At 40.3% G+C, this 27,531-nt stretch overlaps 1 protein-coding gene across 6 annotated transcripts in view; it reads right to left on the bottom strand.

Moving 5' to 3' along the window:
- The window catches only part of LOC132820988 (ribosomal protein S6 kinase alpha-3), a 122,416-nt gene extending 115,456 nt beyond the window's left edge, over positions 1–6,960 (bottom strand). For 2 of the 6 annotated variants that reach the window (XM_060833430.1, XM_060833431.1), the window contains exons 1-2: positions 6,440–6,891; positions 4,764–4,904 (exon numbers count right to left, since the gene is read on the bottom strand). In XM_060833430.1, the coding sequence (XP_060689413.1) occupies positions 4,764–4,904; positions 6,440–6,499 (201 nt within the window). In that variant the 5' untranslated portion in view covers positions 6,500–6,891. Of the gene's footprint in view, positions 1–4,763; positions 4,905–6,439; positions 6,892–6,937 lie in introns of those variants that run through there. The other 4 variants (XM_060833433.1, XM_060833434.1, XM_060833432.1 and 1 more) reach the window with 3 other exon arrangements.
- Positions 6,961–27,531: the final 20,571 nt, after the last annotated feature.

Below are 27,531 nucleotides of genomic sequence, written 5' to 3'. Positions count from 1 at the left end.
ACGTTCAGAACCATTCAGAAGTCCTCAGATATTGAAGATCTGGACAAAATCCAGACTTCAGCCTACTTGTGGCAAGGAACATTCTCACACACAAATGCTAAGCAATGACCATCTACAATTAGAGACGACCCTAACCATTGCCCTACGACATTTAGTTGTGTCGCTATCATCAAATCCCCCACTGTCAACATCCTGTGTTACCTTTGACGAGAAGCTGAACTGGACTCAACACACAAATACAGTGGCTACAAGAATAGGTCAGAAGATTGAAATACTACAGCAAGTAACTAATCTCCTGACTCCTCAAACTCTGTTCACCATCTGCACGGCACAGGTCAGAAGTATGGTGGAATACTGCCCTCTTGCCTGGATTGGTGCGGGTCCAACAACACAAGTAGTTTGACAATATCCAGTAGAAAGCAGCCCGCTTGACTGGCACCGCATCCACAAGCTTCTTGATCAAATAGTAGTGGTCCCAGCAATGAACATTGGAGGAACCAAGGTTTGGAGGATTCAACCTTTGAGATGGACAAGGACTGCTGATAAATGGGAACACCATCACCTGCAAGCTCCCCTCTAAACCACTCATTATCCTCATTTGGAAATGTACCCTTCACCATTCCTGGTCAAAATCAAAGGGTATTTTGGGTTGAGCTACAACACATGGACTGGAACTTTTCAAGGCAGCAGCTCACCACTATGTTTTCATGGGCAAGTTGGGAAGGGCAATTAATGCTGGCCAACCGTTGACACCCACAAGTAAATAAAAAGAAAATCTCGGGTTACTACAGGAAGTTGAGTTGGAGATAGGACATCTTGTCATAATCTTCTAACCTTGGCTAATTATGTCGGAAGGTGCCAGAAAACCAGAGTGGAAAAATGTGAAACCCCTGTTCAAAAAAGCAAGTAAGAATATTCTTTTTAAAATGTATCCAGGCAGTCAAACCCCAATGTTGGCTATGTTTTAGAAACAATAATCAGAAGAAAATTACAGATACTTGGAGATGTTGAAGTCTATTAAAGGCAGGATTCTGGATCTGTAAAGACAGCCTGTGTTCACTAATCTATTTGAATGTTTGAAGTGGCAGAAAAGATTGATCAAGAAATATAGACATGGACAGACTATATTTCTGCTAGAAAGTACTTGTCAAAGTATCACATAAAAAGCTGGTTACACACTCAATAGTCACGTAACTTAGATTGGTTACTAAAATTGTTTTGTGTAAATTGACTGTATAGGTAAACTGATTCTGTACAGGAATCAGCAAGTCATGGCAAAAGGTTGACTAAGACTAGAGGATGATAGATAGTGATCCTCCAAGGGTCATTGGCAGGACTACTACTTTTTGATCAATGTGTGATATGAAAAAGTCAGAAAAGATGTACAGCACAGAAATAGACTATGCAATCCAACTTATCCATATCGACCTCTTATCCCAAATTCACCTTGTTCTATTTTCCAGCACTTGGCCTATATCACTCTACACCCTTCCTATTCATATACCCAGCAAAATGCCTTTTAAATGTGTTGTAATTGTACCAGTCTCCACCACTTCATACACACACCACCCTCTGCATAAAGACGTTTTCACTTAGGTCCTTTTTATATCTTCCCCCATCTCGCTTTGGACTTCCCTACCCTGGGAAAAAGACCTTGACTATTCACCAAATTTGGCAGTAAGGATAATACCAATTAATTACAACAGAGATGGATTGGCAGAATGAACTTGACAAGTCAGAATGTAATGTAAAGAAGCATGCAATATTGCATTTTGGCAGAAGGGAGAAGGCAGCAATCAATCAATAATTAAATGGTACAGTTCTAAAAGGGTGTACAAGAACAGAGACGTGCGGATTAGCAAAGTATATGGGATTGTAAGCTTCATTGTTGGGGACATAGAGCACCATAACAGGGAAATTATGCTAAACCTCCATAAAATTCTAGTTCGGCTACAACCGGAATACTCTATCCAGGCTCAGGTCACTCAGGCTTTAATGAAGGTTGGAAGAATCAACAGGAAAACTGAGGTCTTGGTCAAGAATAAGGAAGAAGCATATAGCAGGTATATGCAGCAGAAATCGATGGATTTCCTAGCAGAGTATAAATGCAGGAGTATACATAATACGGAAATCAGGAGGGCGAATAAGGGACATGAGATTGCTTTGGCAAAAAGAGTTTAGGAGAGTCCAAAGGGTAACTAGAGAGAAATTAGAGCCCTTTAAAGATCAGCAAAGCCACCCAAGGGTGGAACTCCAGGATATGGAGATATATAGTATTCTGCATCGATATTTACTGTGGAGAACGATATGGAAGATAGAGAACGTGGGAAAATAAATAGTAACATCTTGAAAAAAATGTCCAAATTAGAGGTGGTGCCACTGCATGTCTTAAAACTCAAGGGTAGATAAATCTGAGACCTGAACAGGTGTACTGTACAGCTCTGTGGGAAGCTAGGGAAATGATTTCTGGGCATCTTGCTGAGGGTTAGCTAAGGGTTATGAAAGGTGCAAGGAAAAACCAGGGAACTACAGACCAGTGAGCCTGACATTGGTGGGGGGCAAGTTGTTGGCAGGAATCCTGCTGACAGAGTTACATGCATTTGGAAAGACAAGAATTGATTACGGATTGTCAACATGGCTTTGTGTGTGGGAAATCATGTCTCATGAACTTGATGGGGTTTTAATAAGAGGATTGTTGAGGGCAGAGTGGTGGACATTATCTACATGGACTTCAGTGGGTGTTGAATGAGGTTCCTCTTGGTAGACTGGTTAGCAAAGTTAGATCGCTTCGAATAAGGGAGAACTATCTGGATACAGAGCTGGCTCGAAGGTAGAGGACAGAAGATGGTGGTGGCCTGTTACTTTTCAGACTGGAGGCAGCGTGACCAGCAGGGTGCTACATGGGTTGACGTTGCGCCCACTGCTTTTTGTCATTTTATATAAGTGATTTGGACGTGAACCTAAGAGGTATGGTTAGCAAATTTGAAGATGAACCCAAAATTAGAGGTGTAGTGAACAGTGACGGTTACCTCAGAGTTCAATGGGATCTTGATCAGATGGGCGAATAGGCCGAGGAGTGGCAGATGGAGTTCAATTTAGATAAACGTGAGGTGCTGCATTTTGAAAAGGCAAATCAGGGCATGACTTATTCATTTAATGGTTAGGTCCTGGGGAGTGTTACTGACAAAGAGATCTTGGAGTGCAGGTTCTCAGTTCCTTGAAAGTGGAGTCACAGGTAGATAGGATAGTGAAGGCATTTAGTGGTCAGTGCCTTGAGTATAGGAGTTGAGAGGTCATGTTGCAGCTGTATGGGATATTGGTTAGGTCTCTATTGAAATATTGCATGCAATTCTGGTTTCCCTGCTCTATGAAGGATGTTTGAAACTTGAAAGGGTTCAGAAAAGATTTACAAGGATGTTGCCAAGGTTGGAGGGTTTCAGCTGTAGGGAGAGGCTGAATAAACGGAAGCTGTTTTCCCAGGAGTGTTGGGCACAGAATAACCTTTGAGGTTATAAAATCACACGAGGCATGGTTAGGGTGAGTAGACAAGGTATTTTCACCAGGGTATAAGTTTAAGTTGAGAAGGGAAATATATAAAAGAGACTTAAGGGGCAATTCGCTCATACAGCGGGTGGTGCATATATGAAATGAGATGCCAGAGGAAGAGGAGTAGGCTGGCACAATTGCAGCATTTAAAAGGCATCTGGATAGATATGGCAACAAATGCTGGCAAATGGGACTGGATTTATTTAGGATATCTAGTTGGCAGGGACTAATCAGACAAAAGGATCTGTTTCTGTGCTGTACATCTATGACTCTGAGCGCAGAAGATATTTAGCAGATTTTAGCTAGGTTGAAGAGGTTTGAGTTAATGCCCTCGAAGCAAAAGGTTGGGTATAGACATGTATATGATTATGACAGGCTGGATACATACAAATAAAAGTCATCCAATTAGTTAATGGTGAAAGTCTTGGGAGCATTCCATCACACTCCTGATTAATATACTTCGGATGGTCGACAGGCTTCGAGTCAGGAGGCAAACTACTCACTGCAGAATTCCTAACTCTGACAAGCTCTAGTAGCAAAGGCACTGCAAAAGTCAAAAAATGTCCAAGAATCCATAATCCAAACTTGCTTTCAATGTCAAACAGGTCAGCAGAAAAATTATACCCTATAGTTAGTATCACCAGAATTTACAAAATGCAGGTAAAAGGATTTAACATGCAATTTTTTTAACTACGACCATCAGCTGGCAACTCAGAATCCTTATGAACAGCATTGAAATCTGCAGGTTTTAATTTAAATCTGATACTATACATTGTGGGTAGGTCTTGGTGGGGTGCCTTCCAGGACAGGGGGTGGTCAATGAGCCAAATGGCCTGCCTTCAAACTGTGGAGTTCTATGATTCTAAGACTGGGTGACTGTCTGTGGAATTTACACGTTCTCCCCATGTCTACAAATTGTATTGCGATGCAATGAGCAATACAAGTAGAAATTGTCCATTCTCTAAGTCAATATTCTACTCATCCTCAATAACAGCACATACTAGCATGGTACCTGGGCAATGATTTCATAATTTTAATACCCCCACCCCATATAATTACCTGCAGATCCAATTAATCCAAACAGAAACTCATCTACTGTAAAATGCCAACAATTCCCAGCACTCATCTTAGAATTTTTATTGTGTATTAATACATCACTCCCACTCATTTCTTTGTAAATAAATGCAAATTTGATAGAGAAATACTCCAAAGTATACCTCATACAGTAGAGAACTGTTATGTTGTGTGGCAATACTAGCCTGACATCGAGTGGTGAAGTCACGTAGTGCAGTGCCCCTGCTTGGGCCCTCAGTTGGTTTCTGGCTGTGGAGAGGTTTACATAGGGGAAACGATGGTGACTGTGAGGCAAGAAAATAGAGGAAAAACTTCATCTCTTAAAATCTGGTGAACAATTTCAGGCAAAGTGTATACAGTCAGGTAAATCCTGATAGACCATGTGTACTTAAAAGGGGATATTACATTTTCATATTTGCAGATGCTTTGGGCATTCTCATACTCATGCTTAAGTTGGGTTCTGCTTATAACAACAGTACGAAAGTCAGAAGAGGTTTAGAAAACAATTTTGCAAACCCACAAAATGCAACAGCCTTGTGTTTGAGGACAAGCAACATAATACTAAATTTAGTCACAAATTAAATATAATTCACGTTAATCCTTTTCCCAACTTTGAGTGGCATACCACTTGGAATTTGGCTTTACTTAAAGTTTTGCAAATAAATTATACAAGAACACAAGAAAGCAGCCAGTGAGTTTGAAGCAACTTATATTGAGCAACGTACAAAATTTCATGAAAAACCTAAAGCATTGTATCGCTGACTTACAACATCAAGGTTACTAGCAACCATTATCACATGGTTGACACGGTGTGAAAAAAACCATTAAAGTTCACAATTTGACAATTGTTTTGTTGTGCTGCTTGATTGTTACAATCAGCACTTACTCCTTAAAACATAAAACACCAATATTTTGTTCACAGACCTCAAATCCACAGTCCTATAACACAAAGATCTTGCCTTAAGTTTCTACATGAATTACAGAACTCTCAAACTGAGACATGCCAAGTAACCCCCAATGTGGTTGATCAATTGTATATTGTTTGGATAAGGTGGGATATCAGCTACACAGATCGAATTGCAAAAGAAAACTTGAAAAAAGTAAACTTTGGACAGATCTAAATTAAAAAGAGCTGACAAGATTCAGTACTTGAACAACGATATGATTTTTTAAAAATGAGACCCTGCATCCTGCGGCAAATTACAAAAAATAAATTTTGCAGCTATTTCAAAGACAGATTTGTTTTAAATGGGCCCGGGATACTTCCCGTGACAAACACTTGGACAAAAATCAAAGGCAAATATTAAAAGTTCAGACCTAAATCCTGCCCAATCATTTTCAACCGCTGCTCGTTTTATTGACTGGAGAGGAGGTTCTCACTTTGATATTTCAAGAAATGGGATGACAGGCAAAACACACAAAAACGAGGGAGAAAAACCAACACCTGAAGAGCCAAAATCGCAGTTAAAACGCTCAAGTGAAAACGCGAAACGTGAAGTTTGACAGACTCGAGATGAGACCATACAGTTGGCTTCGGTTCAGCTCCTAGCAGGATAGCACTTGACCCGACATGTCTCCAGACCTGGGAAAGCCCGGTTAGCAAGGAGTGCAGCCAAGTTATAAACAGACAAGAGACACGATAGGACACACACAGAAAAAAAAGAGAGAGTTTGATCCAAACTCATTCCATTACCCGGACACACACAGAGATCCGCTCACAACGGTGTCAGATTGCACAGAGGGACGCTCGATCGAAATAAATGGGAGAGAAGGCCCGGCGTTTGTCCTTTTGGGGGAGAGAGTTACCAAGTCCGCTTACCTCCTTCTCATTCTCCACAGCCATTTTCTGCCAGGGATCCACCAGCTGAGCGAGCGGCATCTTCGCAGCCGGACCCGACCGCGCGCCCGTCAGCCTCGCCGCCGGGACCGAGCGCGCCGGGACGTTGAGGGGAGGGGAGGGGAGGGGGGGGGGGGGCAGCGGGGACGCGCCGAGCGGGAGCTCGAGCTAGGCACCCAGACGGCTCGAGCTCAACCCGGACTCACCCGCCAGAACAGGCGCAGGGGGTGGGGGAGCCTGAAGCGAGCCGGACTGTCCCGAGGCCTGGCCTAGCTTCGCTAAGCTAACAGCCACTGCTACTACCGACGTCGTCGACGTCGTCGTTCCCGCCGCCCTGCGCCTTCCCACACCCCCAGGGGCAAAACCAACAGCCGTGAATCTCGGCAGCCGCCGCCGTTTCCGTTAACAATATGGCGAAACTTCCCTCACTTCACTTCACTTCACCCCCCCCCTCCCGCCCCGAATCACTCGCCGCACTACCTGTGGGTCAGAGCGAGGCTCCGCGCGTCACCCTGACGACAGCCGCTGTGGGGCGGGGCCAGGACGGTGGGCGTGGCTACGCGCGGTGCTGGGGCGGGGCCACCTTCGTCCGCCAATCGGTGGGGCAGCCAGGTGAATCGAACGCGAAGTGGAAGCACGGACCACCCACTTCCGGAACACCTGGTCTGCACGTTCAAGCACGCTTTTACCCATTGTGTTTGCAAAGTGTCGAGCTTGGGAAGCACTCTTGACAATTGGAATTAGGTTGAATGACACGTGTCTTCACCTACAGGGATACATGAGTACAGCGAAAAGTGTACGACGTCGCAACTTCTGGTGCCATCTTAGGTAGAGAGATACCTAAACACAAAATCTCAGATATAAATTAGAAAAAAAATGAAAAAAAAGTTAAATGATCACCATTACAGTTCTTATAAAGCTAGGTTCAGCGTTGCCTAGGTAGAAAATCTAAGCTATAAGTTAGAAGAATAAAGAAATAAAAGTAAAAGTTCAGCATTTATAGTCCTTCTTGCCAGCCATTTGCAGATTTTTTTTTGACTCATTGCGTTTATTGGTGATATCATTATATTCTAACCAAAAATTGTTTAAAAAACAATTTCTATGCATTTATGCTGTTGGGTTTAAATAATATCGGTCTGTTTATTCATATATAAAATGCACGAATAAAGGTCTTTGCATACATTTATGATGAGAAATGTTACCATTTATACCTATGACAGTGCAATAGAAGATGGGGTGTTCTCATTTTTTTTGCGTGCAGATTTCTGAATTGAAACTGAGCCCAAATGTTCAGTATGTGTTTGTAAAAACACAAGACACATACTAATGCATGTATAACATGTCTGTATAAAGGTGCACACATAGAGATGATGCATTTCTGCAGCACGTCTTTTGATCACTGGATAGCCTAAAGGACTGTAGTCACTTAAATATGTCTGAACTGTAGTCTCAGTTGTATTATAAGAAATATGTCAGTCAATTTGCAACACACACCATGACATATGATCTGATCAATTTTTGTGATGTTAGCTGTTGGATCAGAATTGCCAGGAATATGCCTGGATCTTGTTTATAATTGTGCAAGTGGATGTTTTATATTCTCCTAAAAGGACAAATATTGCCTTGGGTTAACATAGCATCTGAAAGACATCATAACGCAGCATTCCTTTTGGAGTGAACTAACAAGTCTGTGTAGATTTTATGCTGAAGTCTTCACAATAGAACAAACATTTCCAAGCTTTGAGCTCAGAAATTACCTGGTTGACACTTGTACCATGTGCAGAATATATATGCTCATATTTGCAAATGACAGATAGTAATGGGCTTAAAAATAATATTCAAAAGTAACATACCACACAAGTTGAAAATCTGAATGCAACTAGAAAATGCTGGAAACACCAAGCAGGTCAGGCAGCATCTATGGTTAGACAGAGTTAACCATTCAACTCAAAGACCTTTTTATCAGAACCCAAGGTCACCAACCTTAAATGTTCACTCTGCTTTGTTCCCTATAAATGATACATGACCAGTTCAGCATATTCATCTTTCCTGTTTTCATTAAAGAGAAAATAGTCAGGCTGATGGAATAGGCACAAATATACTGCATTTTGCTACAAAGAATGAGAATAGTGCAAATATAATAGTAGTGAAATTTGAAAGGGAGCAGAAGAAGAGATCAGGTGTGGTGCTGACCACTCCTGAATATGGCAATAAGAATATTGACGAGCTAACCAATCAAGCTCGTAATATGGCACATTTACATTTGCTAGAATACAAGGACCTTTTCTCTGCAAATAAATATTTCAAGCCATGCTTCTCATCTGGATAATCCAGAAGCTTATGACTCTATTACTTTCGCCAAAACAATGCCTCGGTCAATCACAGTCAATTTGCCAATAAATTACTACCATTTTCTCCACCATAAATTGTTAAGATTGTTTAAAATCTTGCATTTGTTCTGATGAGTGGGAGATTAAAAACTTTGACAGTGTCTCTCTTTTGAGCAATATTAAGTGCAACTTTTAAAATGGCAGTCACTGGTGAAATGCAAAATCCCACTGACGTGAAAGAAATAATGCCCAAATAATGGTGATATAGGAAAGAATGTTACCTCGGAGACTTAGCTGCTATTCTTCATAAACACGTGATGTACAGTCAGTTGAACATGAAACTCACAATATACATAGCCATTAAACATTCTTAATTTTTTTTTCACTTAACCTGGGTCTCCCAGTCCAGGGGTAGGGACAAGAAGCCCCTCCAGATCATATGTAACCAAATGTATAAATTATACCTTTACATGGATGAATGCATTTACATCTCCTCTGTAGTTTTTTTTCCATTGTTTCAAAAAAATGATACCTTGGATTAATGCCAATGGATCACTACAGGATTTCAGTAATCTAATTATCATGTCAATGATTCATTAAACAGTAATAAAATCCATTGTGAGTCAAAGCTATTTTAAAACAATTTTATACCATATTAATTGGTCAAAAATTGATGGATAATACTACAATTTGAAATCACTATTCTTTAGCAAAGGAAATTACCATTTGTATCTGACTGAATAGTGATTCCAATCAAAGGCCAATTCATGGACTCTTAACCGTCCTCACTACCTTTAGTAATGGTCAATAAATTTTGACCGTGACAGCAGCTATAGTCCTGAGAACTAATAAAAATTTATTTTGCTAGTGAAGCACAATTATAATGTATTAAAGTTTGAGGACTGCTGACGTCTGATTCAGAAAGATGTGTTATCAGATAAACTATTTCCTGGCACATTGCAGTGAGGAACAAGATGTTATCTATCTGCATAAAAAACAACTGAAACAGTGTCCACTTCCTTTTTAGTTCTTTTTATGATATGTATTGTGTATTTTTTTAAATCTGACCACTTTCTTTTCTCCCACATTTTTACTTTTTGGTTGATTATTTTTATTTAAGATACCTTATTTATTCAAAGTACTCTTTTATTTCCATTCTTCAACATGACTATTGCAAACTGATTTGGTTGGTACACCTCAGCCTTATCTGTGGTCTATATGGTGTCCTTAGCTCAGGGACTTTGTTTATTTTGTGTCTTCTCACACACTTTATTTGCCTCTTTTGGAAATAGTGGCAAAATATTCGCAGGCTGGTTATCAACCCATTAACCCATGTCATGCATGTTTCTTTTCTGGTAAACAAGTTTTGGTTTGTACTTAAATCCAGAGCTTCTGGCTCAATGGCAGGGTCACTACCTACTGAGGCATAAAACCTGTCAAGTATAGTGATCACTGTCATGATATTATACAATTTTTGCATGGCAGCCAGGTCAGGGTACAGGATGAGATAAACACAGCTGCAAGCATACACAGCTAGCACATTTTGAGGTGGCTAGTTCTAACTGAACTCTTTAATTTCTCCTAACAATTTTGTTATTTCCAAGAAACCATATTAATTATAATTTTTCAGTTGACAATTTATTGTTTTAAAGGAAAGAACAGCATTATCACCTTTATGATGCCCTAAAATTGAAATGTAATCGTTGTTGTTATGTACAAAAGAATGAAAAATGTGTTGCTGGAAAAGCATAGCAGGTCAGGCAGCATCCAAGGAGCAGGAGAATCGACGTTTCGGGCATAAGCCCTTCTTCAGGAACGATGGTTATGCCCAAAACGTCGATTCTCCTGCTCCTTGAATGCTGCCTGACCTGCTGTGCTTTTTCAGCAACACATTTTTCTGCTCTGATCTCCAGCATCTGCAGTCCTCACTTTCTCCATGTACAAAAGAATGGCAACCATCTTACACATAGCAAAACTGCACCAATAATTATAGGATAAATAACCAGATAATATGTTTCAATTTTTGTTTGATCAGGACATGGGAAGCAACTCCTTTGCCACAATTTGAATTGTGTCATAAGAGTTTATACATCCATCTGTGACGCCAGGTAGAACTTTGTTTAGTGTCACAACTGAAGACAGTACCTGCCCCAGTGCAGGTCTCCCTCATGATTGCTATGAGAGAGTAAGCATAGTTAATGAGCTCAAGTCTGTGAAAAGGGTCTTGAATCCCCACCTCTGTCTTAGAGGCATCATTTATTGTGACAACATCCCTTACAAGTTATAACTGGTAGGTTATTTAGTGGAAAACATTGTATCTGTTGGAGGGCAGAGTTATTCTAATGATAATTGAAAATTTAGCAGCAGGAAACAATTAATTTTCAATGAGCTGTTTCCAGGAATACCCATCGAGCTAAACATTAACTGCTGCTGGAAAAGCATCAGCTTGGTGAAAGATGCTCTTTGGTCTGTCTAAAACCTACTGGCATCCCAGTGTAAAGCACTGTCGACAACCAAGAGTTGCAAACTGGTGTGTTCCAAGATCTAAGATGAAGTATTGAATAACATGCTAAAGCTTGGGGCAGCCATCACATGGATTCAGTGGATGAAGGCCACTTTCTAAGGCATTCATGCACTCATATCCAAAGACCTGGAACTTGGGTAAAGGCCCTCAGGCATATGCACTAGAGAATGTTTAAATGAAATATAACTGTATATTGTAAATTCCTGAAGAAGGGCTCGTGCCCGAAACATCGATTCTCCTGCTTCTTGGATGCTGCCTGACCTGCTGCGCTTTTCCAGCAACACATTTTCAGCTCTGATCTCCAGCATCTGCAGTCCTCACTTTCTCCTACTGTAAATATAACTTGGAATGACAAGTATAGCGAAGTATCCCATAGTGTATTGAAAGAAACAGATCTGTGTAGGGCTTTGTCAGAACTGAATCATCACGAAATTTACTAATTTCCCACATTCATCAAGTCAGACACAGCTTGTTTCTTGAACCATATTTATGTTATGGGCGCACGGTAATGTCTGTTGGATAGTGACTAACCCACAGATAAACATTAGAATCACTGTTTTTTTCCAATATTGACAAAATAAATCTTTCCAAACACTACCTTTGAGTTGGGTGCAAGTTCATGCTGTAGTGACAAAGGTCAAATTGTCTCTCATTGTACTTCTCAAACTGATTGCAGCCTTTTACATGGTTAACAAGACCATGTACCTCCACTGTCATCCATCTGGGTAAGACAGCATTTTTTATTTCCATTCTTACCTATCTAATCATAGCCAGTGTATCACTTTCAAAGCTTCTCTTCCTACTTTTGCATCATTATCTCTGGTGTCTTCCCAAACCAACCTCAGGATTCATCCTTGGAACTCTTATGTTTATCATAAACAAGCTACCCCATCAACGACGTAAGTTGAGAATGCAACATCAGTAATCACATGCAACCAATTTTATTATTATTATTAATTTACTGAGTTGCAGAAAATGTACAATCTTTTTTCACATTGTAGATCATGCAGTTTTAACAATTACATATGGTAAGGTTTTATGATTATTGTGAGGGAGACTTTGCCTAAATGAGGGAGAAGCTGAGTGAATGCATCTGATAATTTGGTTCAAAGTGTAATTGCAATGCAGAAGGGAGAAAAGTGCTTTAAATAAGGCTTATTGCAAGATGTAAAGTGTACTGAGTGAGGAATTTAATAAAGGGTGGAGGGAAGGCACATGTTTCTTCTACTCTTTTTCAGTAAGTTCATTGATTGGTAAGAAATTGAATGGGTGGGATTAATTGGGAAGTCGTGGACCCTACTGGAGTCCGAGACAATAAAATTTGCTGTAAGTACTGCCAGCAGAAGAAACTTGAACTTTGGGTTTCAGTGCTTGAGTGGTCGCTGAAGTCACTGCAGTGTATCCACGAAGTTATAGTTATATGGAAAGCACATTCAGGCAGCTTAAAGACCTTGAGACAGAAAGGGAATGGGTATCCACCAGGCATTTGAGAGAAACAGGCAGATACTCCAGAAATCCTCCAAGGTCCTGCTGATAAATTGGTTTTGCATTTTGGAGGTTGATGAGGTCAATGGTTCCTCAAGATAGATGAACCACGAGCTGCTGAGTTGTCCAGGACTGAAAGAAGAAGAGAGGAATAGTGCTAATGATAAGGGATTTGTTATCAAATGTGAATGCACAGAGTGCAGCAAATAAGTTTGTAGAGTTACAATTCAAGTTGCCATGTGGAAATAAATTGTGGTGATATAGAGACCTGGCTCAAGGAAGGGCAAAACTAGATGATAAATGTTACTGATGACAGGGTGTTCTGAAAAGTTGAAAAGGAAAGTAAGATGTTGTGGTGATAGTCTTGGTTAAGGAGTGCATTGCAGGGGTGTTGAAAAAGGATATTCCTATGTGTTCAAGGACAGAATCAGATGGGCTAGATTAAAATAACAAAATATGCAATTACATTGCTTGGTATAGTCTATAGATCAACTTAGAGAGATGGATGTGGAGGAACAAATCTTCATTACAAAGATATGCCAATATTATAGAATAGTTATAATAGAGAACATTGATTTACCAAATATAGATTGAGATACTGGATTTGTAAATGGCAGTGAGGGACAATCATACCTAGTTTGTGTTCAGGAGCATTTCTGTATTTATATGTGTGCAATCCAACAAAGTACCTGGTTTTTGAAAATGAAATTTTCTCCAATATGGCTTGCCATTCAGCATGCAATGAGTTGATTTTCAGCACTTCTGTTGTTGCAAAGTACTTGAAAATATTGTGGAGTGTTTTTGGATGTGTTGTGGTGAGCTCCAGGATTTTGGCAGGGAGTATTAGGTGACCTGTCCACACCAAGGGGTTGATGACAGCAGTACCACTGTTTCTAGAACATCACAGGAGAATACAGTGCAGTCTCTGAAGAGGGAATGTTACAAAATTGAAATAGGAGCTGTAGGTCATTCAGCCTCTTCAGCTTTTTCTGCCACTCAATAAGATTATGGCTGATTTTTTGAGCTTCAAATTCTATGTTCACATTTACTCCTAATAACCTTTGGTTGTCTTGCCTAACAAGAATCCTTGGCCTTAAAAATATTCATAGATATTGCTTCTTCCACCTTCTGAGGCAATGAGTTCCAAAGTCATACAACACTCTGAGAGAATAAATTATGATCTCAAAAGGGCAAACACTAATTTTTTAAAAAGTATACCTTGGCTTCAGAACCACCCACAAGAGGGAACATCTTTTCCACGTCTACCTTGTTCAGACCATTCAGGACCTTATATACACCTCAAATCAAATAACCCCTCGCTCTTCTAGCCTCCAATGTAAATTGTTCAACCTATTCTTGGAAAACAATCCAATTATTCCAGATATCAGTCTAGTAAACCTTGTCTGAAGTGTCTTTGGCAAATTGATGATGGACTTGTCCATGCTCCTTTAGTGTAACAGGATATTATCTGGCAAGTCAAACGATTCCCTGATAGTGCAATGTGCATGCTTGTCAGAGCTCTCCTGCATGTCATCCTATTGAGGTCATAGAGTCATAGAGATGTACAGCATGTATTTGACTTCTGCACAGAATGCATAAGTAATCTCATGAATCAAGTGAGCTGTCTAATAAGCCATCCTTCATTTTTGGTATAACTTCAGCCTGACACTTACCATGATCTGACTTCAATTCTTCAGAAGCCTGTTATGTATGTCAGGCCAATATCTGAACTGGTAGCAGCAAGTCAAATGGTGGGGGCTCTTCATCAGTGCTGTGCTGTCAGCTTTTTTCCTCCTTCTTATGCTGGACAAGTCGCAGTCCTCAGGTGTCTGAAAGATTGAAGTCAGAATGAATGGTTAGTTTGAAGGAAATGGGGTGGATTGAGAGGCAAGAAATTCTCCTGCTCCTCGGATGCTGCTTGACCTGACTTTCCCAGCACCACACACTCAACTCTAATCTCCAGCATCTGCAGTTCTCAGTTTTGCCTATAAAGATGGTAGCAACCTATCAATCTTTGAATTCTGCTCCTGCCTCCATTTCACTAAGGAAAGATCATGATGATACAAAACAAAAGCATAATTCAGTAAAACCTTTATTATTTGACACCAGTCTGAATGTTCCATTAACTGGAATCTCTACCCAAGTCATTGTTGCTATATAAAATTGCAAAGTTGCTTTTCTGAAATGATTGTAAAAGAACTAATTGATGGTTTAATGCTAACAGTGAATTTACATAAGGGAGACCTTATGCCTTGAAAGTTGTAGTATACGTCACATGTTTTTGTTTGACTCCTACCCATTATCACAAACTGCAAATGGATTGACCAGCATTTTTGACTTAACATCATCAGCCACTACTGGTGCATGCTGGGTAATTCAGAGTTGACTACATTGCAATCTTTGCCCATCATTGTCCCTCATTGCAAGCACACACTCCAATATTTTATGTACGAAGTCCCTTTGTGATATCAATTGTTTTGCAAAATGTAGAATATAATATATTCTGATTCAAATGCTGTCTTGCTTCCACTTTTAAGTCTTAGATGGAGAGATACTTAGATCTGAACTGTGACTGAAATCTGGATGTAGGTGATGGCCTGCTTGTAGCTCATGACTGAGGTCTGTGTTTGTGCCCTGGCCTGCTATGCTTTGACCAGCAACACATTTTCAGCTGGAATTCCCTATTCCTGAGATGCTGCCTGGCCTGCTGTGCTTTGACCAGCAACACATTTTCAGCTGTGAATTCCCTATTCCTGAGATGCTGCCTGGCCTGCTGTGCTTTGACCAGCAACACATTTTCAGCTGTGGAATTCCCTATTCCTGAGATGCTGCCTGGCCTGCTGTGCTTTGACCAGCAACACATTTTCAGCTGTGATCTCCAGCATCTGCAGACCTCATTTTTTACTGTGTTTGGTTCTGGCAGGACCTTTGGATCTTTGTAGTTTTTACTTCCTCACAGATGTAAACATCATTGGCTAGGCTAGCAAGTATTGTTCAAGTCGTTTCAGTGTTAGCCAGATGCAGTAATTGGAATCCAGATATGACTAGAATGCATCTCTGGTTAATATAAAAAGAATGGGCTGGATATGACAAGATGGATGAAGAATTTTAGCTGCCATGCACACCAAATGGCGGGAAGCCAACTTTAAACAGGGCAAGTTCTAGAAGCACCAGTATAAGGCTCTTATGTGGCCATTAATCAATCATTTAAGGGTATCCATTGGTGAGAGTCCACGAAAGTTGTTCTTTGGCCTTTTTGCCCAGAACTTAATTCTGATGGAGACGAATGTCACCATCCCACCTAATTAAATGGCTTCCAAACTTACCACTGCTAGGAGCAGAAGGAAAAAAATTCCAGTCCAATGAGTAATAGATATGTTCACTGTGCCAGTGATGTGATTTCTCAGATTTGCATGATTTGCTCATGAGCTTTTAATATTTTTGGCCTGCTTTGTTTTTGATAAAGAACAGAATGCTATGAGTGTTTTATAATTGTTATGAATAATTTACTTCTTGGTTTCTGAATGGTGTTGGAGATTTTCAAGTAAATTCAGACACACTAAATGTACATTAATCTTAACTGTATCATTTCCACCAAAGTTGGTGAAAATGAACAAATGAGGTGGTGCTGCAGCTATAACTGTGGCTCATGAAATGATTTCTTTTGGACAACACTGAACTAAGAGGTCTGACCCTAATCCTAATCCAATGGCAGTTTTTATTACCTTTGGTGTATCATAAACAATTCTTTTTGTACTGTTTTTAATTATGCTAATTTCTACAGGAACCCTCAGTCCTTCCATACCCTGACAGCAACAGACATTTCTCACTAATCTCTCAGCAGCCATCCTTTAAAGTTACAGTATCATTATATATTCCTCTTCTGAGCCTATGTCACTAAACAGAACCTCTCCACATTAATAACCGACACTGGATTTATTTTCAGCCCTTGAGAAGAGCTTTGACTTCCCCTTTCGCAAACTGCTTCCCCTTGACGTTCACCACATCCTTGATAAGATTGTACATTTTCTCCAGGGGAAATTTGCTTGAAGGTAGCTGGTAAAGGGAGAAGGGGACAAGGCTGTCCTCAGATTTCATACTTCACTTTTTAAATCTAGAGTATCCATGTAAGCACAACCAAAATGACAACTTTGCATTCATTGCATGTCTTGAATCTGCATGACGATTTAGACATTGTAATTAACTGGTTCACGTGCATTTCTTCAGTGAAAGGAATCTGCCTTAGATTTAACTTCTACGCAATTTCAATCTCACAGCAATGGAGTTAACTCTCAATGGAGCCCTGCCATGACATAGTAAGCCATTCTGTTAAACTACTGTGAAATTCAGGATAATTAGTGATGCTTAATGGTAGTCAATGATGCCCACAAAAGAAAATAAATTAAATAAAAGCCTTCCAACAATTGGAAAATAACTAAAATGTAATTCCGTGATATTAATGTCTGATCATTATTGAGGGTTGGAGTACGTCTTTTTTCAAATGGGTCATTTGATTTCTAACAAAGCAGTGTTTAAGGACACCTCTCAGTGACGTGCAGATCTATTACTCATATACGTCACAAACAGTGCTTCATTTCAAGAAGGTGGCTCACCACCACCCACCCACCCAAGAACAATAACACTCACATCCTGTGTATGAATAAACAAATTGATGAGAATTAAAAATCATATTATTTGGAAATGGCTAGGATGAGTATTAAATTTTACAATTTCAGTGTTGAAAAACAAATTGCACTGATTAACAAACATTTGTTCAAAACAAGAATACTCCTAAAATGAAATTATTCACTTTTATACCGACCCGCTCACAAAATCAGAATGTCCCAAAATGCTTGACAGCCAAAGAATGCAAATTTAAAGTGCCATCACTGTTGAAACTGTGATGTTGCTTGGGAAATGAAAATTGGTCACGTCACCATAGGGAATTCCTCTCCTTCAAAATAGAGCTGTTAACTGAAAATGTAGGTCTGCTTTAACATCTCGTCAAGAAGATAGTACCTCTTTTCTTAGCACTACACTGGAGTCTGAATTACATGCTTAGGTCTCGAGAGGGGCATATTGCCATGGCCTTCTTACTCAGAGGCAAGAATCCTGGGCTTAACCATAGCTGACATTGCTTGATCACTAGGTAGAAAATTGTTGTTGAAAAGTGAGCGTATTTCAGAAACAACGGTTCCTGTAGATCCTAGGTTTGCCCGACATTGGTCCTCAGCCTTCATTATAATTATTGAACGAAGCTAAATCTCTTGAGGAGACTCCACAATTACTCATTGACAGTATTCTTGGGATAAGTTCCAAAGTGGGAGGGTAAGAAGAATGTCAGGGATTGTGATGGTACTGTGCCATTCAGAGGGATTTGTTCTATGCTGTTTCTGTTGCAGAGAGGTGTTGCCAGTCCTGGAATGTCTGCTTCAGAAGCAATGGGTAAACAACTTTGAGCTCCCTGACTGTTTTTTATAAGTTAGACACAAGAAACATGAATGGGTGAGAACAAGACGGGAGCAGAGATCGCACATGAGAAGAGTCTGCTTTGCTGAATTTTCTTTGCCGAGAATATGTTTCTGGGATATTATTATGTTGTAACAGTTGATGATTAGTAGTTTGTTAATATATATCATTTTGTTAAGTGTTCTGATAAAGTAATGCCAATTCTTACTTTTTGTTGTTTGTACTTTAACTGTGTTATAAGAATAAAGTGTGTTTTGCTTAAAGTCTAATAGTGGACCAATTGAATCACATATAGAACACAGTGCCTTACACTTGCCTTTAAATAAGATAAAAGTTTTAGGCTACCTCCTCGATATAGTTTGAAGGGATTTGGTCTGGTCCATAGCAGATTGTAACAAACAATGGCCTAAGGACAGAATTACTGTGAAGACAGGACAAGCTTGTTTCCCTTAGCAAAATACAAATTTATCAAAGTACTTTTTATTGGGGCTGAAAATGTGTTGCTGGTTAAAGCACAGCAGGTTAAGCAGCATCCAAGGAACAGGAAATTCGACGTTTCGGGCCAGAGCCCTTCATCAGGAATGAGGAGAGGGTGCCAGGCAGGCTAAGATAAAAGGTAGGGAGGAGGGACTTGGGGGAGGGGCGATGGAGATTTGATAGGTGGAAGGAGGTCAAGGTGAGGGTGATAGGCCGGAGTGGGGTGGGGGCGGAGAGGTCAGGAAGAGGATTGCAGGTTAGGAGGGCGGTGCTGAGTTCAAGGGAATCGACTGAGACAAGGTGGGGGGAGGGGAAATGAGGAAACTGGAGAAATCGGATTTCATCCCTTGTGGCTGGAGGGTTCCCAGGCGGAAGATGAGGCGCTCTTCCTCCAACCGTGGTGTTGTTATGTTCTGGCGATGGAGGAGTCCAAGGACCTGCATGTCTTCGGTGGAGTGGGAGGGAGAGTTAAAGTGTTGAGCCACGGGGTGGTAGGGTTGGTTGGTCTGGGCGTCCCAGAGGTGTTCCCTGAAGTGTTCTGCAAGCAGGCGGCCTGTCTCCCCAATATAGAGGAGGCCACATCAGGTGCAGCGGATGCAATAGATGATGTGTGTGGAGGTACAGGTGAACTTGTGGCGGATATGGAAGGATCCTTTGGGGCCTTGGAGAGAAATAAGGGAGGAGGTGTGGGCGCAAGTTTTGCATTTCCTGCGGTTGCAGGGGAAGGTGCCGGGAGTGAAGGTTGGGTTGGTGGGGGGTGTGGACCTGATGAGGGAGTCACGAAGGGAGTGATCTTTGCGGAACGCTGATAGGGGAGGAGAGGGAAATATATCCCTGGTGGTGGGGTCCGTTTGGAGTTGGTGGAAATGACGGCGGATGATATGCTGTATACGGAGGTTGGTGGGGTGGTAGGTGAGAACCAGTGGGGTTCTGTCTTGGTGGCGGTTGGAGGGGCGGGGCTCAAGGGCGGAGGAGCGGGAAGTGGAGGAGATGCAGTGGAGGGCATCGTCGATCACGTCTGGGGGGAGTCTGCGGTCCTTGAAGAAGGAGGCCATCTGGGCTGTACGGTATTGGAGCTGGTCCTCCTGGGAGCAGATGAGGCGGAGACGAAGGAATTGGGAATATGGGATGGAGTATTTACAGGGGGCAGGGTGGGAGGAGGTGTAGTCCAAGTAGCTGTGGGAGTCAGTCGGTTTATAGTAGATGTCTGTGTTGAGTTGGTCGCCCGAGATAGAAATGGAAAGGTCTAGGAGGGGGAGGGAGGAGTCTGAGACAGTCCAGGTGAATTTGAGGTCGGGATGGAAGGTGTTGGTAAAATTGATGAACTGTTCAACCTCCTCGTGGGAGCACGAGGGTCGCCCGAGATAGAAATGGAAAGGTCTAGGAAGGGGAGGGAGGAGTCTGAGACAGTCCAGTTGAATTTGAGGTCGGGATGGAAGGTGTTGGTAAAGTTGATGAACTGTTCAACCTCCTCGTGGGGAGGTTTTTATTGGGGTCAACTTACTAGGCCACAACCAGAATAGAAATACCTAAGAAATGATGCCCAGGGCATTTTGGACAGTCCAGTTTTAGGAAAATGTCTTTCATTATCATAGTAATGGAATGGAGCACATATTTTATATAGCCACTATATCTGTCTAAATAATACTGGTCAACTTAATATGTGGTCAGATATATTTCAGACATTTTGGAATGTAAGGCATTAAACACACCATTCCTCAAATTCTTGCTTCAATTTTTCACAGAGTCACACAAGGTTCTCTTTCTATCCCAGTTAGTTAGAAGAAGACCACCTTGAGATGAAGATGGTGGTTGAAAAGCTTCATCAGTGCTGTCCACTATTTCCTCAGAGGATGCCATAACAATGGTTTAAACAAAAACCAAACATGATTCTGAAATGGACCACATTTATGAATAATTGTGAAATAGTTACTAGCAAGTCATGACTAGTTTTGTTCAGAGCACAATGTTGAGTCAGCAGCTATGAAATATTTACTATTTTATTAGTTCTGGTTTAACAGCTTTAAGTTTCAGTGGCCTTTTTCAAAATAAATCATGAATTTGCAAAACATTTTTTTGCCACATATTCGTGTAATATCTTTAATATAGTAAAGCATCCCACAATATTTCACAGGAACATAAACAGATAAAAACTGACATTGAGCCAAGGAAGTCAATATTGGAGCAAAAGAAAATAGTCGCTTGGTAGTGACGTAAAGTGATAGAAGGGGTGGTTGACAGTAATATCAAGTGGGATTCAAAACAGAATATCCTGCACACTGACTTTCAGCTTGAGATCCACTAGCACTACTCAGTACCTTGTTCTGAATATGGAATAAGAGCTGCAGTCCAGACATGAGGCGAGAGTGACTGTGCTTGATTTCAAGATTGCATTTGACCAAGTGTGGCATTTTAGGAGGCGTAGCAAAACTGGAGTCAATGGGAATCAGGGGAAACTCTCTGTTGGCTGGAATCATACCTAGCACAAAGAAAGATGGTTGTGGTTTTTGAAGATCAATTATCCTTGTGCAAGAATATCACTGCAGGAGCTCCTCAGAGTTGTGCCATTGGTCCACCATCTTCAGTTACTTCTGTCGTGATCTTCCTTACATTATGGGTTTAGAAAAGTGCATATTCACTAATGATTGCAATATGTACAACACCATTTCTGACTCCTCAGACACTGAGGCAGTCAGTTTGCATGTGCAAGAAGACCTCAACTTGCTGATAAGTGGCAAGTAACATTCACACAAATGTCATCCGTGATGTTGACTATCTCTAACAAGAGAAAATTCAAATATTATCTTTTGATGCTTAATAGGCTTATTATTGCTGAATTATCCATTATTAACATGCTGGTGGTTACCCATTGGCCAGAAACCCACTGTGGCAATTACAGCAGTCTGAGACCAGGAATTCTGTGGTGAGTAACTCACTTTCTGACTCCACAGTGACTGTTAGCTATCTACAAGGCAAAAATCAGGAGGGTGATGCAATATCCCCTACTTGCCTGGATTAATGCAGGTTAAGCAACACTCAAGAAGCTCAACACCCGTCCAAAAGAAAAATTCAACTTGACTGGCACCCCATCCATTCCCTTCAGCATTCACTCCCTTCACCACTGATGCATAGTGGTAGCAGTATGTACTGTCTAGAAGATTCACTGCAATAATTCACCTAGTATTCTTTGACAGCAGCTTCCAAATCCACAATCACTACCATTTAGATGCCCAAGGGCAGAAGATCATAGAAACACCAAATTATTTACCATCCTGACTTGGAACTTTATTGCTGCTCCCTCACTATTTCTGGCTCAAAATCTCAGAACTTCCTCCCTAATAACATTGTGGGTTTACTTACACCACATTGGCTGTAGCAGTTCAAGAAGGCAGCTCATCACCACCTTTTCAAGAGCAAATGAAGATGAGTAAGAAATGCTTGCACTGCCTTGACACCCATATTTCTTGAAAGAATTAAGAAAAGACTTGAAGATTGCTAAAAAAAAGGTTTTCTGTCAAAGTTTTTTTTTAATTTTACAGAACACAGAAACTAGAATGCCAAATTTCAAGGGGAGCCACAACATGAGAAAAGGGTTGATTGATACATTGACTCTGATTGGTTGAGGCATTGCCATAGAGAACACACACCAGAGACCTATTCCATCCATGCTATTATTTAATACAAAACAGGTGCAGTGTCTTTCTGTTCCTTCTGCTTGAAGAGGTCCAGTCCCTCCATACAAATACATGCAGCAACTAGTAAGGGTGAATGGGTAATACTGTGAACCTGATTGATAATCCAAAATTAGCTGTTAGCACAATTCAATTGGGATTGTTGGACAAGTGCTGTCCAAGTGCAGAACCTCATCTACCATTAGAAAATATGATTTGAGTTTTGCAAGAGTGAGTACACCTATTGTGAAAAGAAGAAGAGCTGTGCTGTTTGAAACAATCCACTAGAGTGTACATCTATGAAACTGACATTGCACCAGCACAGAAATTCATAAACTGTATTACCCATTTGAATAGTATAAAAAAAATGGTCAATAAGGTAGCTATTTGTCTGGTTTGTACCCAGCAGAGTGTCTTCCAGTAAGTCTGTCTTCATTCTGATACTGGATTGCCTTATGCTGGATTGTTTCAATTTAGAAATGCCAAGCCTGAGGCACATCCAATAGGAGCTTTCTTTGCAACATTAGCCAAACTTTATACATGACTTTAAAATGCATTGCTTTTAACTAATGATGATTAAAGGCTGGGCAATTTGCAATGGCCGATCTAGCATCTTCTAACCTTCATTGATTAATATCAATGTCATTTAAAGCAATCTATATTGGTTTGCAAGTGCCCATAAATAAAGATCTTATCATACCTGTTCACATGTGCCTTAATGACACTTTCATGTTATGCTAAGCCTAATGCTTGTGCATTGATTAATATTGAGTTGTTGCTTTCTTCATTGCCAAATCAAAATGCCCAATCAAAAGACACTGTTCTGTGCCGAATGGTCTAAACAATGCGATTTCATACTTTCTGCAGTTTTTGATAATGTGATAGCACTATCAACTACTGAAGAACGGAAGATGTGAATCCAAGTACATCAACATTGAGTTTATTTTCTAAATTAACTAGGTTAGCTAAATGCAATAAAGTGAAAGCTGCTGAACTAAGTCAATCCTACCATGTCCTGAGGAAAGATCTGCAACGTGTTCAAACAAAAGCAAACACACTGAGCAACTCTTTCTTAGAACCATTTTCTGTGCAGAAGCATTTGGATTATATGAATATAAATCATCTTTTCTTGCTTTGGCAACTGATGCCTCAAACTGTGATGCAACAAAGTGCTTCTGTTTAGTCTTTACATATTTTAGTTTTGAGAAGACGGTCCAACAGTTATTGTTAGATTTCTATGGTGGTGCCAGGAAGTAATTGCAAACGAAATATTATCCAAACCGTGGCTTTGATTTCAACCCAGGGAGTCATTGCATGTATTCAGATGACAATGCAAGTATTATTTATGGAAAGCACAACAGCCTTTACCAATAACAGGAGGTGTTCAAAAAGACATTATTGCAGTTAACTGTTTGGACCACAATTTTGCACAACACAACAAGGTACACTGTTGGAAACATTACATGGAGAAAACATCTTTTAAGGTATGTGCTTGCTTTAGCATTTTTTTAAGCAGAATGTAGAATTTGAGAGGATCTTGTAACTTGTTGAAGTGGGAGTGTGTAATTTGTTGAGGCACATTGTGATCAGGTGGTTTTAGACAGATTTCTGAAATGCTGGAAGCCTATATGTTGCTTTTAGAGTTTAGATGAGAAAGAATGTCCCAAAACACCATGGAGGTGCTTATGCAAAGAGAGCATTACCAATGTGGTGACAGAGCTTTATTTTCTTTTTCTCAACAGTGGAATGAAACTGTTCAAAGACTGTATCAAAAGTTTTGAGGCCAAGTCATTCCTGATAAATGAGCTGGTAAGTGACATGAATAGGAATCTGGGGAGAAGGATTTGGATTTTTAGGTTCTCAGTGGATGGCAGATTGAAGCAATTAATATGAAATGCAACAAGGAAAATGTGAGAGAACCTTTTTGATTTTTCTGCCTAAGAGTCAAGAAGTGCTCGGGTGACAGACATGGCTTGTCTGAAAACAGATTTCATAACTAAGATGTCCAAATTATTCCTTGCAAATACTTTGACCTTTGAAGACTTTTGTGATGGTCTTCTGACATGCAATCTTAGTGGAAGTGACATGGACACAATGTACAAAGCATTTGCTGTTACGGCTGTTCACTCCTGAGACGAGAGATTGCCAGACCAGTGAAGACAATAGTACTTAAAAAGTTTCATTGAAACCCAATGGAAAGTGATTCAAGAACACAAAAAAAGATGGTTTCCCCTACATATTCGCTGTACTATGTAGCAATACTCATTCGGATGATATTGCTCCATGATGGGTCAATGCTTGGAGAAACATGAGAAACAAGTTGGAAGAGGACACAGACACTTCAATTAAGCTTATTTTGATAAAAACATGCTAAAACATTTGTTGTGAATGACCAAGCCGGATTATTTTTTAAAAAGGAGAGCCTATTAGCTCTCTTCACCTGTTTGTAACAATGTGATGGCAAAGCAGTAGGTTGGTGTGTCTCATTTATAGAATGACTGCCCTTTTTCTGATTTTAGTTCATTACAATATTTCTGGAAAAGAGTAACCCTTGCACAACAAAATGTCATGAGCAAATACTTTGAATGACATCTTGAATGTCAGAGATATTGTCTCAGCAGCACCTTGACTTACTCACCGCTGGTTTAGCCACTCCAACCCTCTCAAGTTATACTGCCCCCTATAGGCTTCTAAGTTGTTTTCAGTCCTAAGTATTCTTGCTGCATGATGCTCGCTTTCTTCAGTCTAACCAGCAACTTTGGATTGTTCTTTTCAGTTTGAGAAGTACATTTTGTTACCACCCAATGCATTCCCTCATATGATATCAATCTCTGGCATCGGCTGTTACCAGGACTGTAGAATGTCCTCTTTAAGTGAACATTAATCAGTGGCACCTCTGTATTCTTTCTCATGAGCCCTTTTATCAATACAAAGGAATTTAATCTGTTTCCACGTGGACAACCTTTTCTTTTCCCCAACAACAAGGTTTGAAACTATCTGATGTCTTGGAGAATTGTGACTTCTCTTTCTGGCTAGTTAAAGCAGTTGGTGAGCACCATCCTTATCGTTTCAAACTCCTGACTGCTAACTGAGTCCACATCCATACCTCAGCAAATACAGACTATTTTCAATGCTGCAGATATTGGTCTATCAGCCAACTTTCTGATAAATGCTGAAACAAATGATTTTCTTTCACATGTCCTGTTTCCTACAGTGGACACACTTAGGGCAATTTTACGCCTATGTCCCTTTCGCTTCCCTTCTTTTAACAATTGGGCATAATTCTATGTTCTCTGTTCTGTTTTCCCACAGCTTGTCTTCAGGTTGCTTACCTTGTCCTTATCCTTCTCTGGTCTCTGTTAAATTCCCTTGATGTAGTCCAGATATCAGCACCTTGAACAGTTGCAGTAGGACTTCCCTACTCTTATACTCTGAAATAAGGGTCAGCATTCCATTTGCCTTCCTCATTAGCTACTGCACCAGTGTGCCAGCTTTCTGAGTTGCATGCACAAGTTCCCCCAAGTTCTTTTGTGTTGTGCATTGTGGTTTTGAACTCCTGATGGAGAATAATTTCAAAAAGGCCTTTGTAGGTTCTCTAAAGATTAGAGTCAGGGTGGGATGCTGCTCAGAGGATTGGTGTGGATTTGATGGGCCGAATGGTCTGTTTCCACACTTTAGGAATTCTATTCTTCTATTCTACCCACCTTTTCCTCATGAAACCTAAGGATTAAATATGCAAGATTGAATATTCTAACCCTTAAGTCTGAATTAGTGATGGTTCACTCATCAGAGCTGCTTTCATCCTTCCCATTTCACTTGAGCCATGTCAATTTAAATTCCCTTTCTCTCAAATTTTCTTTTTCTTGCAGTTCACTCTTCCCTCCATTCCTGCATCTCTCTCTTTTTCCCAAAATTTTCTTTCCCTCTGAAATTTCCATTCTAATCTTTTAATTGTTCCAACTTCAGACTAACTGTTTCAAAATCCTTAGCTTCTAGCTCTAGATACTTCGCAATTTTTGCTTTCCTGGCATTCAGGTTGAACTCCATCAGCAATTACCTAGCTATCCCTTTTAATTCTTTGAAGGAAATTACTTTTTATTTTTTATAAGATAGTTTGTCCTGCTCTCTGACAGTGTTAGTTTCCAACATGGACAACCCGTTCAAACTTAAGAAAACATTTGTGCAGTTTCTCTTTTTCTAAAAAGACAACATTTCAACTTGTTTATTTGTTAGGATCAGGTGTGGTGAGGTGATCATCTCTCTTTTTTGTAACCTGCTCTCAGTTAGTTGCAACAAATGGCTTTATTTCTTTTTTAGCAAACAGTTATCACATTTCATTTAAATTTAGTTAACCAGATTAAAAATGGACAATCAATTCCAAGGTCATCTTGAGTGAAAGGGAAAGAATTTTATTACGCATCAAAACAAAGCAAAATAAGAAGGAAATAGGAGGCTCCAGTACAGACAACAAGGTAAAGGCCACTTGCAGTTTAAAGTCTTTAGAACCGTTGAGATGGGGGAGTGAACTCAACCATTCAACTGTTCTGTTTCCTCAGGAATGGTGGCGCGTGCAGATAGCCTTAATTTCTCAGTGAGCAGTGGTTTTCCCAGCTTTCATTGCTGCTAATATTAGACATTCAGAGAGAGGGGAAGAGCAGAACTTGCATGATCTTTGCTGTTATCAATCCATGTTGCTCTTTCTCTTCATTCTATTCGAATGAAATAGTGTTTTGTTTGTTAATTTCAAGTCTAACTCAATTGTCTCTTTCATAATGAACACTTTACAGGTAGTCTTTAATTTTCTGTAGTGTGAAATTATCATGAATGAACAAGTGACACAAATTTCTCAAGCCTCACTAGGTTTCAGTGCTTCGTAATTAAATGGGATTTTTGATGCAGCCCATTTCACATATTCCCAGTCGGCGGCTGCTGGGCTTGTCAGGAGGTCACAGTAGCCATTTTAGGGGAGTAGTGTCTTTTTTTAAAAACCATTTTTACTTTATTGAAGTCTCAGGCATTAAACTCACACGATAAAAGTTGAAAATTGATAATCCATTTTCACTACAATCATAACAACGTATGGCTGCAGCAATATTCACCAGGACTGCTGTTGGGTAT

The sequence above is a fragment of the Hemiscyllium ocellatum genome, chromosome 12, assembly GCF_020745735.1.
Source record: "Hemiscyllium ocellatum isolate sHemOce1 chromosome 12, sHemOce1.pat.X.cur, whole genome shotgun sequence".
NCBI lineage: Eukaryota > Metazoa > Chordata > Chondrichthyes > Orectolobiformes > Hemiscylliidae > Hemiscyllium > Hemiscyllium ocellatum.
Note: the sequence above shows the minus strand (reverse complement) of the source record. Positions and strands in the feature narration are given on the sequence as shown.